General features: G+C 49.6%; 1 protein-coding gene across 1 annotated transcript in view; it reads right to left on the bottom strand.

The window, feature by feature from the left end:
* PTPN1 (protein tyrosine phosphatase non-receptor type 1) overlaps positions 1–13,919 on the bottom strand; it is an 81,567-nt gene that overhangs the window by 1,512 nt on the left and 66,136 nt on the right. Inside the window, exons 5-8 of the mRNA XM_007938317.2 lie at positions 13,191–13,328; positions 3,195–3,404; positions 2,644–2,805; positions 2,073–2,296 (exon numbers count right to left, since the gene is read on the bottom strand). Of these exons, the coding sequence (XP_007936508.1) occupies positions 2,073–2,296; positions 2,644–2,805; positions 3,195–3,404; positions 13,191–13,328 (734 nt within the window). The remainder of the gene's footprint in view (positions 1–2,072; positions 2,297–2,643; positions 2,806–3,194; positions 3,405–13,190; positions 13,329–13,919) is intronic.

Below are 13,919 nucleotides of genomic sequence, written 5' to 3' on the forward strand. Positions count from 1 at the left end.
TCTTTGCTCAAAGGGAAGCCAGGGTGGATACCAGCCAGCAAGTCTGCTTGTCACACTCTTCTGGACACCTCAGGCAGCACCCGCAGCCAGGGGAGGGTTTTGGAGGCCCAGACACTCACAGGCCAGTGAGCCTGGCTGGGGTCTGCTCCATCACGAGGCCCCAAGCCCCTGGCACCAATCCAGTCCTGCCATGGGGACTGTTTCCCAGGCATCCTGTGTGCCTTCAGCTGGCTGCCTTCCCTAGGGACAGGGTGGAGCGACCCAGCCAGGACGTGTGCTGCCTCCCCTCCCAGAGCCTCCCAGGAGCAGCCAGCAGAGGCTCAGGGCCTGGGGAAGAGTGAGGTTCCCACACGGCACAGAGACCAGGCCGAGCCTCTCCTGCCTTCCTCCTCTGCCACCCCCCACCCCCACCCCCTCCATCAAGGAGGCTGCCTGGTCACAGGACGTCTTGCCTCAGATGTGCGTCGAAATACCCTTTCTCCCTCAAAACCATCTTGCTGGGCCTGGCAGGACCCCCAGAGGCACAGCCTCCCGGGAGACCGGTATTCACTGCAGCTGGGGTCCAGGTGCTCGTGGGCATCACCAGGGTTAGGGTTATTGGGACAACTCCACATTTTCCCGGACCACTCTGACTTCTGGCTTCCCAATCCACACTTCCCAACTCACTGTCTTCACTTAGGGTGTGAAAGGCACTGCTCTGCTCCCCAATCTCAGTGAACAAAGAGGACACGCAGAGGTGGGAAGTCAATGGCTCTCGCCTCATTCTCCGCCTGCAGGGAGCCCTCAGGTGACTGCAGCATCTGGCCAACGGGCTGAGCTTGGGAGCACAAGGGCCCCTGGGACCAAGGACAGCCTCACCCCACCACACGACCTCTGCTCTGGGGCACTGGACAGGCCTGTCTCAAGCCAGGGATCATGCGTTTACTGCTGGGGACCTGCCGGTCTTTGTCAAGCAGGTCTGCTGCACAAAAACACAGGAGACTTGGGTTCCCAGGTTAGGGCAGGCGAGACCACGCACATTTCAGCGAGTGCCTGGGTGGTCTGGATGGTCAGTTTAGTTCAAGGCCCCAGCAGCGTACTGCTGTTGTGTGACTCCCTATTTTACGCACTCCAACTCCAGCAGGGGCCGTGCTGCGTGGGCACATCCAAATCTCTTTAATGGCTGCAGACCATCCTGACACAGGGAAGACGTGGATGGATTTAATCCCTGGACAGTCAGCCCACCTCTGATTCTTCACCAGCACAAATGATGCCACACTGAACACCTCCATCTGTAAGTATCTTTGTACACCTGTCTGGAAATTTCTGTAGGGTAATCTCTAGATATCTATACAACTGCTAGCTCCACGTGTGCACACATCTCACAGTGCCCTCCAAAAAGGAGGTACCAAGGGCCCTGCCATCTGTGGCCTCAGGTATGGGCTAATTGCTCTCCAACCTTTAAGCTGGTACTTGGTGCCACCCTCTCCAGGCAGCCTTCCTTAACTGTCCAGGAGAGCTAAACACCTCTTTTCTAAGGCTGACCCCCTCAGCATGCACTCGCACTGTCTACTGTTGGGGGTTTGCCTCATCCCTAACACGAGCTCTTGGAGGTGAGAGACATGTCCCAGGGATCTCAGGATTCCACATGCATCACGGGTACGCAGTTCATGTCACACTGTAATGAAGCAAGAGGGCAATCAACTTGAAAGACCACCCAGGAAAGTTAATTTCCCCAAAAACCAGACCCAAGTCTGGACCTCACATTGCACAGCTGGCCTGACATCAGAGGTGGGCACTGTCACTCACTCACAGGGAAGACCCTACTCAAATGTGAAGGACCCAATTCCATTCCAACAGGAACCACAAGGGGGTGCTAGAACCCTACAGACGCTATTCCTTGCCCTGGGCTGCCCAGTGGCCAATGCCCAGGTCCAGGGAAGGAGCAGCTATAGTCCAGGAGCCGCTTTCCAAGGGCACTGAGGCGGGCCTGCCCAGAGGAGACTGCTTCCATGAGGTTTCAAATCAACATGTGCTTCTGGAGCAAAAGGTCATTTCCCCTCATCCCCAAGCAGCCAGGCCCCTCTCATTACCTTTCCGTGCCGTGGGAGACAGTTACGGGGGTTCTGGTTTCTGCCTCGATGGGGCCTTCTCCTTGCCCCGCCTCTGACTCCTCCTTCACCCACTGGTGGTTGGGGAAGAATTCCTTGCATTGCCCGTTGTGTGGCTCCAGGACCCGTTTGGGTGGCCGTGGTGGTGGAGGGACACGCTCAGGTGGGGGTTCCAGGTCCTCATGGGAGAGCTCCTTCCACTGCTCCTTGAAATGGCAGCAAGAGAAGTCCCGTTAGCACTCACACTTGAGCTGTCAGGAAAGCCACTCCCGAGGAGAGCAGGGCTGATCCTGGGCCCCCAGCCATACGCTGCGAGGCCGTCTTTGGAAAGTCTATTCTGCCTATCACCGCTCACTCTCTCCCTGAGCACTTCAGAGACAGACGCTGGAACACTGTGAGCCTGTCAACAGCCTTCAGCTATTTTCAACAGGAAGGGCTGCAACAATGTCCTCTGACACACAGTATCGGTGGCATGTGACAGTGGACTGCCTGCCTCTTCAGAGAAAACCACCTGAAATCATCGCACCTGGGTTAAAGCACAGGCAATGCCCACCTGAACTGAAGAGTCCCCCATGATGAACTTGGCCCCTTCGATCACAGCTAGGTAGGAGAAGCGCAGCTGATCTGCCGTCTGGATCAGCCCCATGCGGAATTTCCTCATTTCTAACAGAACTTTCTTAATATCAACAGAAGAGGGGTCTTTCCTTTTGTCCATCTGAAAACCAGAGAGGAGACGCAATTCAGCCAGCTCTCTCAAGGGCAATATCACCTTGTGTGTTTCTGGGGAGTTCTCCAGTTTCTATGCAGCAGAAATGGGGACAGGCAGAGGAATTCTAGAGCAAGGGGGTTGAAAGAGCTAAGCGGGGAGAGAAAGGGAGTCTTCGGGTCGACCTGGATTCCACACGGAAATTAAGAGCAGCCCCCAGGACAAAGCTCTCTAGGGTAAAGCTACCTTCACAGAAAAGAATTGTGAAATACCACAGATCAAAGCCAGTGTGACCCAGTGTGACGCCTGGGGAGAGGTGACGGCAGAGACTGCCGTGCTGGCCCTGAGGAGACGTGCCAACGTGCCGTCTTCCCAAGTGTTCTCAAGGGTCTCCTTACCAGCAAGAGGCAGGTGTCAGCTAGGCAGAAGGTGCCTGACCGGCCGATGCCCGCACTGCAGTGCACTACGATGGGGCCGTGCTCCAGGCCGAGAGAGCCTGACTCGCGGACTTTGAAAAGGAAGTTCAGGAACGAGGCTGGTGATTCAGGGACTCCAAAGTCAGGCCACGTGGTGTAGTGGAAATGTGAAATCTCCCGAGCTTCCTGAGACTGAAAGAGAGAAAGATCCCCGAGGATTCTAAGGGGATCGCCTGGACAGGCAAGCACAGGGTGACTTCACACTCACCTAACTCAAGAGTCTCACAGCAAATACCACAGGCACCGAAATTCCTCCTGGGGGTCAGTCCACCCTCACCAAAGGTGCATGGCGCCAGGGCCCGCGGGCTGCTCCCCCCCTTTCTGGTGCCCGACTGCGCCTCCACCTCAGGGTTACAGCTGATGTCTCTCTGCCTCCCCAGCCACAGTAATGCCATACCACCACACACACCGCCTTCTCAGAAGACACTGCCACATTTCATGGAGGGTGAAAAAGTACCCGCCCGTGTGACACTAGCTCTGGATACCTCAAGGCTTTTCCAAACTATTGGAAGTCTCACAGTATTGTTACTGTAGAGAAAACAGAAACCGACTTGTTCTCCAAGGAGTGGTGCTTGCAACATGAAGACCAGGCCGAGCACACAGTCAACGAGGACAAGGCCACTGACAAGACTGGCAAGAAGCGACCCTGGCCGCTCACTGCGCTCCAGCACTGCACCTCCCAGCTCACTCGTGGCATGCACTATCTATCGTCAATGTCATCTTCCAGATGCAGAAACGAGGCTCGGGAGCCACAACTCCGTAAGTGGTGAAGCAGGAGTTCAAATCCAAGTCTGCCTGATTCACAGCCTGCTTCAGGAACTTCTGCAAGGAGAAGCCAGGCCCACAGTCTCTTCTCCACCCAGTGTGCTCCGGCAGTGCGGGACCAAGAGTGGCTTCCGGTGCCGTCCCCAGTTCTGCAGGACTCGGAGCCTCGGGGAGGCCACTCCCAGGGTGGGCACCTGGGCGCCAGTCGTGGTGATCAGAACATGGTTCTCACTGGGAGAAGTGTGCCCAGGAAAATCTTTCCTAACCTAAGAACACACAGGAAATGAGGCCAGCCACTTGGTAAGTAAGGCCCCGCAGGGCCCCAGGATAGCAAGTTTTGCTATGGGCATGGGCAGATAAGGCTCCCAAGTCAGTGCGCCCAGGCCACCTGGAGAGTAGCTGAGGGTGAAAAATGCTCAGGCTGGAGGCCTGCTGACAAACAATGCACCCTTCATCTGGCAAACGTTCACAAGGGGCCCACCATGTGCCAGCCGCTGAGGCAGGCAGGTCAAGGTCAGAGAATGCCCTGGCCCTTACAGAGCTCCCAATATAGTCACTACCACCTACCCAGGCCCAACTGTGCTGAAAACAAGTGACAGGGCATCACCACCTATGAGAGGCTATTAGGCTCCTGGTTAAGGAGTTCCATTTGCAACGAGCACTCATTCAACCCAGCAGCAGCTATGACACGCACACCTTTCCACAGAACTGGGAGGAAGTGGAACGCAACAAAGGACAATGTATAGAACACTAAGCAATCCCATTCTCTTCTCCCTGGAACACAACTTCCATGTTCTTTAATGGCTTAAAAGAGTGGGCACATTGCAGGCACAATGTGGCTGCGGGCGTGGTATGGGCACAGGTCCCTGCTCTGTCCCAGCTCAGGTTCCTTCAACAGCAGTCTTAAGACTCTCATCTTCCCTAGATCCTTCATGTCAGGCTTGCAAATGCTAAACTGCATTTTTTTTTTTTTAAAGTCAACTACATAATCCTCTGGGCACCTTGCGACACGCTAGAACATTATTTCTGAAGCCGCTGCATGAATCGGACTCCGAGGCCTCTCTGTGTGGCTGGAGCGAGTCGAGGACTCCAGCGCCGTCAGAGTGAGAGAGCCACAGGAAAGAAAACACTGCATAAACCAGAGGCAGGTGCCCTGAAAGCCACACAATTTTAATCTTTTCTCCACTTCTCAGTAACTCGCGCCAAGTTCTAGATCTTACTTCAATTATGAATTTGAGAACAGGTGCCATGGGGATGACCAGGCACCAGAGAAACCAGACCAAGATGCGAAGGTGTCTCTGCAGTGTGTGCCCTTCACCACAGCCCCACAAGCCCCTCCGTGGGCTGCCCCCACCTCCTTTCCCACCTCGGGACCCCTCCCTGGACAAGCCCACATGACCTCAACCCCAGAGTCCCAAGCACACCCTAGGAACCTGGAGCTGGTCGAACACTAACTTCCATAATGTCACACGAGCCCAACCTGCCAGAGGAGGAAACTGAGGCACTGACAGATCAGGCCCCTCGCCCAGCCTTGTGGTTTGATGTGATGGAGCCAGGACTCAACCCCAGAGGTTCCAGAGGGCTTCGATGACCCCACGTCCAATGGCATCCCCAGGTGCTGCCCTGAGAGCCCCTCCCGATCCCACAGAGCTAGCTCCACGTGGTTAGTCAGGAGCCCGTGGGCAGGGCCCTTCAGCGGTGCCTGTTAGCTCAGTGCCTGGCCTGGTTTCCAGCGTCTGTTCTGCAGAGGGGGATTTTCACTGTCTTTATTACTAATGTGACAGCTCTCGAACTGGCCCATCACTACGCTCGTCATTCTAACAAGGAAGCGACAGTCCACAGCTGCGTACACACTGACAGGGCTACAAAACAGCTGAATTTATGACAAAGGAAAAGTCTGAAAGTGACTGCTTGAATGGATTTGTCACCAAGAGAAAGTGTTGTAAGGAAACAGTCTTCCAAAAACCAGAAGGAAACAAGGCGATAACACACCAGTCTGGAGGCACCACGGCCTGAGCAGTCTTTAAAAAAATCATTTTTTTTATTGTTGTTGTTTAGAACTATCTTAAGCTAGGTTCTCCAGAAGAATAAAACCAGTCAAGCACAGATACATAAAGATACAGAGAAAGACTCATTTCAAGGAAATGGCTCCTGCAGTTGGGGAGGCTTGCAGGTCCCCAATCCGTGGGTCAGATGTCAGGCTGGAGGCTTCTCCTGGACTCATGTGGTTGCAGGGTTTGACGAACCCCCAAACGGACAGGCCAGATGGCAGGCTGCTGGCTCACATCCCGAGAACCAGAGGTCAGAGGAGGATGAATCAGATGCAGGATTCAGAGAGAATGAGCTTCACCAAGACATCCATGTATATTGGATGCGGGCCATACCCCCAAGAAAACAGTTTGGCTTTCAACTAATTGGTTAATTTAAGATCACAAAATGGAAGATGATTACATTATATTACATTAAGGAAGAGCAACCACTCCAGTGTATGCCAAACCAATGAGAATCATAGCCTAGTCAAGTTCACATGTAACAGTAACTATTATCATAGTCCACCCCTTGTCAACTTGGAACCTCTACACATCTCCTTGAACCACACATAATAAATACAGACAATTATTTGCACCTAACATGATACAACTAAAGTGTACAACTACAAATACACTAACCCCATTTACATCTTATATTTTATAAGTAATGGGAAAGAGGAAAGGAAAAAAAGTATTTGCTATCCATCCATCCATCCATCCATCCACCCATCCACCCACCCATCCATCCACCCACCCACCCACCCACCCATCCATCCAAGGAGCTCTGGTAGCAAAGTTATTAAAGCACTGAGCTGCTAACCAAAAGGTCAGTAGTTCAAACTCACCAGCTACTCCACTATAAATATAAAGACCATAATTATGTCTTCAGAAAGCTATTCCATCGTTCTATCAAGCCAGTTGCTTCAGGATGATGGGGAACATTGTAAGACCAGTGAATTCCATGAGCATGGGCCCACTGCCACTTTTCATTTGTTGTTAAGTGAGTTCCTTGATCCAAGGCAATGCTGTGTGGGGTGCAATGATGGTGGATAAAGCATTCTGTAACTCCATGGATGGTAGTTTTGGCAGAACCACTGTGTGCAGGGAAGGCAAATCAGTATCCAGAGTAAGTGTCTATCCCAGTAGAAAAGATGCTGCCCCTTCCATGATAAAAGTGGTCCAATGTAATCTACTTGCCATCAGTTGCCAGCCGATCGCCTCAAGGAATGGTGCCATTTCAGGGACTGAGGACTGGTCTCTGATACTGGCAGACTACAGCCTCAGCAATGGCTGTAGCCAGGTCAGCCTTGGTGAGTGGAAGTCCATGTCGATGAGCCCATGCATAAACTCTATCTCTGCCACCATGGCCACTTTGTTCATGAGCCCATCAAGCAATGATAGGAGTGCCTGGGGAAAGAGGATGACTGGTTTCCATCCTATCTACTCGATTGTGAAAATCCTCCCCTGCCGAGGTCACCCTTTGGTAAGCATTCACACGAGACACAAATATCTTCACTTTTTTGCCCCATTCAGAGAGTTCTATCCCTTTATCTCTTTCCCATACTTCCTTGTTACCAATTTTCCAACCATGTTCCTTCCAAGTCCTTGACCATCCAGCCAAATCAACAGCCACATCCCATGAATCAGTACACAACTGCACACCTGGCCATTTCTACCTTCCAAGCCAAATGGACAACCAGGTGCACTGCCCAAAGTTCTGTCCACTGGGAGGATTTCTCTTCACCACTGTCTTTCAGGGAGATCCCAGTAAGGGGCTGTAGTGCTGCTGCTGTCCACTTTAAAGGGGTGCCTGTGTATTGGGCAGGACCATCCATAAACCAGGCATGTTTCTCTTCTTCAGTCAACTGAGCATAAGGAATTCCCTATGAGGCCATAAGTGAAGATTGGAAGAGGGAAGGTAATGTGACAGCAGGGGAGATTGTGGGCATCTGGCCACTTCCTCAAGCAACTTACTTGTGCCTTCAGGTCCTGCCCAAGCTCAAGCTCGTATCACTTAATGATGGAGCACTGTTGTGCATGTTCAACTTTATGACTCTGTAGGTCAGACAACACGCAGTTCATCAAGGGCAGCTCAGGCCTCATGGTGACTTGGTGCACCATGGTTAGGTGTTTAGTCTTTGCTAAGGCCCAGTGACAATCCAAAAAACTGTTTCTCAAAAGGAAAGTAGTTATCTGCAGAGGATGGGAGGGCACTGCTCCAAAATCCTAAGGGTCTGCACTGTGATTCACCAAGAAGGGCCTGTCAAAGACTCCAAACAGCATCTCTGTCTGCCCCTGACACTTCAAGCACCATTAGATCTGCCAGGTCATATGGTCCAAGTGGCAAAGCGGCTTACACAGTAGCGTGAATCTGCTTCAGAGTCTTCTCTTGTTCTGGGCCCCACACAAAACTAGCAGCTTTTCGAGTCACTTAATAAACAGGCCAGAGTAGAACATCCAAATGATACAATGCCTCCAAAACTCAAAAAGGCCCACCAGGCATTATGCCTCTTTTTCAGCTGAAGGCGTGCCAGATCTAACAACTTATCCTTCACTTATTTTAATACTCCCCATACCACTGGACCCCTAGAAATTTCACAGAGGTAGAAGGGACCTGAATTTTTGTCAGACTAATTTTCTACCCTCTAGCATGCAAATGTCTTACCAATAAGCATAGGGTCATTGATACTTCTTCCTTACTAGGTCTAATCAGCAAAATGTCATCAATGTGATGGGCTAGTTTGATGTCTTGTACAAAAGAAAGGCAACCAAGGTCCTCATGGACTAAATTATGACATAGGACTGGAGAGTTTATATACCCCTGAGGTAGGACAATGAAGGAGCATTGCTGGCCTTGCCAGCTGAAGGCAAACTGCGTCTGGTGATCCTCAGAAACTAGAATCGAGAAAAAGGCATTGGCTAGACCAATAGTTGTATACCAGGTATTAGGAGATGTATTAATTTGTTGAAGCAAAGAGGCCTCATCTGGAATAGCAGCTGCCACCACCTGGTCAAGTTTACAATAATCACTGCCAATCTCCAAGATCCATCTTTTTTGCACAGGTCAAATAGTTGAGTTAAATGGGGATGTGGTGGGAATCACCAACCCTGCATCCTTCAAGTCCTTGATAGTGGCAGTAATCTCTGCAGTCCCTCCAGGAAGGTGGTATTTTTATTTATTTATTTATTTTGATTGACTGTTTTCCTAGGTAGGCACAATTGTAGTGGTTCCCACTTGGCTTTTCGTACCATTGTAGCTCTTATTTCAAGTGTCAGGGATCCAATGTGGCAGTTATGCCAATTGCTGAGTATGTCTGTTCCAATTATGCATTCTAGAACTGGAGAAATCTATAGGATGGGTTTGGACACCCACTGGACCAACTGTGAGATGGACCTGAGCTAAGACTCCATTAATAACCTGACCTCTTTATGCACCCACGCTGACTGGTGGGCCACAGTGACATTTTGGGTCCTCTGGAATTAGTGTCAGTTCAGAGTCAGTGTCCATAATTCCCCAAAGTCTGACTATTTTCTTTTCCCCAATGAACTCTTGTAAAAAGTCAAAGGTCATTTTTTGGAAGGTTGGGATAAAGACCAACAGTATATAAATCTTTGGCAGTGTAGTGGGATCTTTCCTCAAGGGGACCTGGCCTCACTTTCATTCAAGTGGTGATGAGTCTGTAAACTTGCTCAAGTATGGGAATTAACTGAAGGGCTGGGACTCTCCATTCTGGTGATTCAAGTTAGACTGCCATTCATTTCACCTAGAATTCTTCAGCTTGTGCATTATTAAGTCAATATTTAGTAAATTTCCCATCTATATTTCACCCTCCTAGGGACACTATGGGAGCTCTGGTAGCATAGTGGCTAAGGCACTTGACTGCTAACCAGAAGGCTGGCGGTTCAAACCCACCAGCCACTCCTCGGAAGGAAGGTTGGGCAATCCTACTTCCGTAGTGATACTGCCTTGGAAACCCAAGGAGGGGTTGCTATGAGTCAGGGCTGACTCGACGGCACATAACAACAACAACAACAAGGGACACTACGAGTAAGTAAGCAACACCATAAGCCCATCCAAATCAGACTATTTTGATTACCGCTTCAACTCTGCTGTCCATTATGGTGACCCTGCCCACCTTGTCTTTGGGATTAAGCACCAAGACTTGGCCTCTATCCTATTATCCCAGAGTCCAATCAGCCCCATCGTGGTTAGGTGTCTTAATTCAGCGAAGGCAGTTTCTACTGTCATATCTGACTTACATAAAACAGTAATCACAACAGTCTTCAAGGATGCTGGGGCTCCCTTCACAAATTTGTTCTTCACCACTGTGGTGAAAGGTGTGGTCTCTGGGCACTCCATAGGTGAGTCTGTGGGTCTAACCTGATAAACCTACTATAACATGCCAATTTCCCTAAGCCTTCAGATACTTTTTTCTATCTTATACCAAGGCAGATGTGGCATTTCAACTTGATTTAGTGTAGGCTACTAAGGAAGATGGGGCAATCTACTTCTGTAGTGATACTATCTTGGAAACCAAGGAGGGGTCGCTATGAGTTGGGTCTGACTCGACGGCACATAACAACAACAACAACAACTACTTAATCCATGCTTCAATGAACCAACCAAATAAACTAGTAGATCCTTTCTTGACTTCTCAAACTAAAACACTGAATGAAGTATCTGTGCTTAGTGGGCTCACATAAATAAACTCAGCCTGATCTGAGCTTATGTTTTTTGTACTATTATCCATCTCTTAATAGCCATTCTTACACATATTTCCCAGGTCTCGGTTTATACATATTAGAATAAGCAAGCAGTTCTTTTGGAGTTTGGGGGCCTCCTTCTGGGTCACACTTTATACTCCACTCCTTGGGGCCTGCTGGGACTTATGTCTAGTTATAGGCCTAGAAGCAACAAGGAGTTGTGGGAGTGGGTCCTGGGTCCATTCAGCAATGGCTTGTAAAGCACCTGCCTCTGGTAATGCCCCAGATTAACAGACAGACCCTGCAGGCACATCAGGGTTAATCTCATCAGACGTTATAATTCAGCCGCTCATCCGCTAAGACTCCGGCTTTGGTTTTCAGCAGCATTAGCTCTGTTACTATAAGAAGCAAGGCTTTCTTTCAGGTCACGAGCGGCAACACGTGAGCTGTGACTCTGAAGCCCTGAGTTTATCTCTTTCTTTCACCACTTTTTTTAATCTAGCAAAAGTAGGACCAACCAATTGGCCTCCTTATACTTCTCATTCTGACAAAACTGTACAAAAATATCAAATAAACAATCACCCAGAGCCTTGTTTCTAACAAATATTCGATCCATCGCGGTGGTATTTTGTGTATTTCTACTGCCACCTCAGGCCACAGATTAGCAGTGCCCTTTTACTACTGGAAGGAGCTCTGGTGGCACGGTGCTTAAAGCATCTGGCTGCTAACCAAAAGGTCATCAGTTTGAATCCACCAACTGCTCCACAGGAAAAAGATCAGGCAGTCTGCTTCTGTAAAGGATTTACACCCTTGGAAACCCTATGGGGCAGTTCTACTCTGTCCTATAGGGCTGCTATGAGTCAGAAACAACTCGATGGCAGGGTGGGTTTTACTACTGGAGGCAGAGTCATCAGCACTAGCCAGACTTGAGAACCAATTTAGAAAACCCATCCTTACAATTTAGTTTCTCTAGAACCACTCTTGGTAAAAAGTGTCTTAGGTTGGCATCTCTAGAGGAGCAAAACCAGTGAAGTATTTATAGATATATATCCAACCCACTGTTGTCGAGTCTGTAGATTTATTTCAAGGTAATGGCTCACTCAGCCGTGCAGGGTGGCAAGCCCCAAATCTCTGTCTGAGTCAGACGTCAGGTTGGAGGTTTCTTCTGACTCACATGGTTGCTGGCGCTGATGGACCCCAAACTGGTCGGTCAGACAACAGGCTGTTGGCTCCCGTCCCAAGGACCAGAGGGTCAAAGGATGATGAGTTGGATGCAGGATCCAGAAAGAACAAGCTTTGTGGAACATCCATCTATATTGGCTACAGGCCATCCCCCCAAGGAAACAGACTGGCTTTCAACTAACTGACTGCTCACATTAAGATCACGAAATGGATGATGATTATATTACATTATGGAAGAGCAACCAGTCCAATGCCTGCCAAACCACTGAGAATCATAGCCTCCCCAAGTTCACACATAACATTAACTATCATTAAGAATACACACAGCAAAAACATACACCAATTCAAATTTCTGCATGTACAATTCAGTGCTATTCTTTGACTTATGCAACTAATCTCACCCTCCTTTTCTGAGTTGTTCCTCCCCCATTCAGAGAAACTCACTGCCGCCTAAGGTTCTTATCTAATCTTTCGAGGTGCTGTTGTCAAATGGATCCCATAGGGATAGATCTTAGAGCACAGAGCAGAAGGCTGACATTCATTCCCAGTGAAGCTAATCTACTGTTTGAAGACTTGAGTGGATATTTTGGTTTAAGGTTTAAAGATTATCTCAGAGCAATAGTTTTGGGGGGTTCATCCAGCTTCCATAGCTCCAGAAAGTCTGGAATCTGTATGAATTTGAAATTCTGTTCTATTATTTTCCCCTTCTGATCAGGATCAAAGATCATCTTTTAGTGACAGACCATCGTCAAGCAGCTGCTATTAGAAATTCTTCCCATACAAATAAACCCAAAGACCTTTGTAGAAAATCTGCATTGGCTGTGACAGTAGAGCCAGCCTGGCAGGGTCCTGCCCCCACACTCAGACTAACAAGGCTGAGGGCTACGGCATAGGAGCGCGTCTGCGGCCTCTTACTCGTAGGCTGCCCCGAAGTCCCTCTGCAACCGTTAAGGCAGGAAGAGATCCTTTTTAGGGAAAAGACTCCCCTTTCCTGAGAGTCAGTACCAACCAGTGTTAAAAGCTGAGAGAGAGAAAGAGCTCTATGGAGAAGGAGAGGTCTAAGCCCCCTCCCCCAGGGCTCCTGCTCTGCACTCAGTGTGCCACAGTGTCAAAACCCACATGCTGCTAAAGGCACACAAAACCTGGACAATGGGGCCTGAGTTAGGTAATGCCACGCAAGGGCAAAGACATTTCGACCAGCCACCGCCTGGCACCCTTAAGCGTATGCCATACTTACTGCAATGTTTTCCAATTCTAGTTGTCGTACTGTGTAATATGACTTAATGTCTTCAGAGATCAACGTTAACTTCAAATTTGTGTCTTCGAAGATCATTTCCTTCTCTTCCTTCTGTGGCCAGTACTGTGCACATTTTAACTGGAGGAGAAAATATAACATGGAATTATTGTGAGAAGCCGCCTACAAGGAGACTCTTAGTACACTCCTGTGCTCTACGGTAACCCAAGTGCCTGGGGTCTCCCAATGCTGGAAGTCACTGTCAGCCATCCACCAGCCTCCCGAGTGGCTGGGGACAGGGCTGAGTGTAGAGCTGTGCAGCCAGTGGTGACTTGCAACCCCAGAAGCTCCCTGGTTACCCACGGTGACAGGGAGCTTCAGGGAGGTGGAGTGCATTTGGTCTGGCCTTTCCTGTCCCTGACAAGCACTAGTCTCACACTACTTCATGTAACCATTTCAAAGATGACCAAGGACTGGACTGGTGCAATTGGCACAGAGTGTAGACATTTCACTCTGTTATGGTGTTTAAGTCTGTTTGTCAACTTGGCTGAGCCTGGTGGAGTGGCTGGGCAGCTGGATGTAGTTACTCCCCATGGTGAGATTGGTAATTAACTCCATGGTGGAATCTACTGGAGCAGCTGAGTAGCTGCTTTAGGGATGTGGTCTGCTTCCCGTATATAAGAAATAGCTTTGGCAAAATTAATGGAAACAATCAGTCCCCATGACTGGTAC

Source organism: Orycteropus afer, unplaced genomic scaffold, assembly GCF_000298275.1.
Source record: "Orycteropus afer afer isolate SDZICR_OR568_19922 unplaced genomic scaffold, OryAfe1.0 scaffold00049, whole genome shotgun sequence".
In the NCBI taxonomy this organism is placed as follows: Eukaryota; Metazoa; Chordata; class Mammalia; order Tubulidentata; family Orycteropodidae; genus Orycteropus; species Orycteropus afer.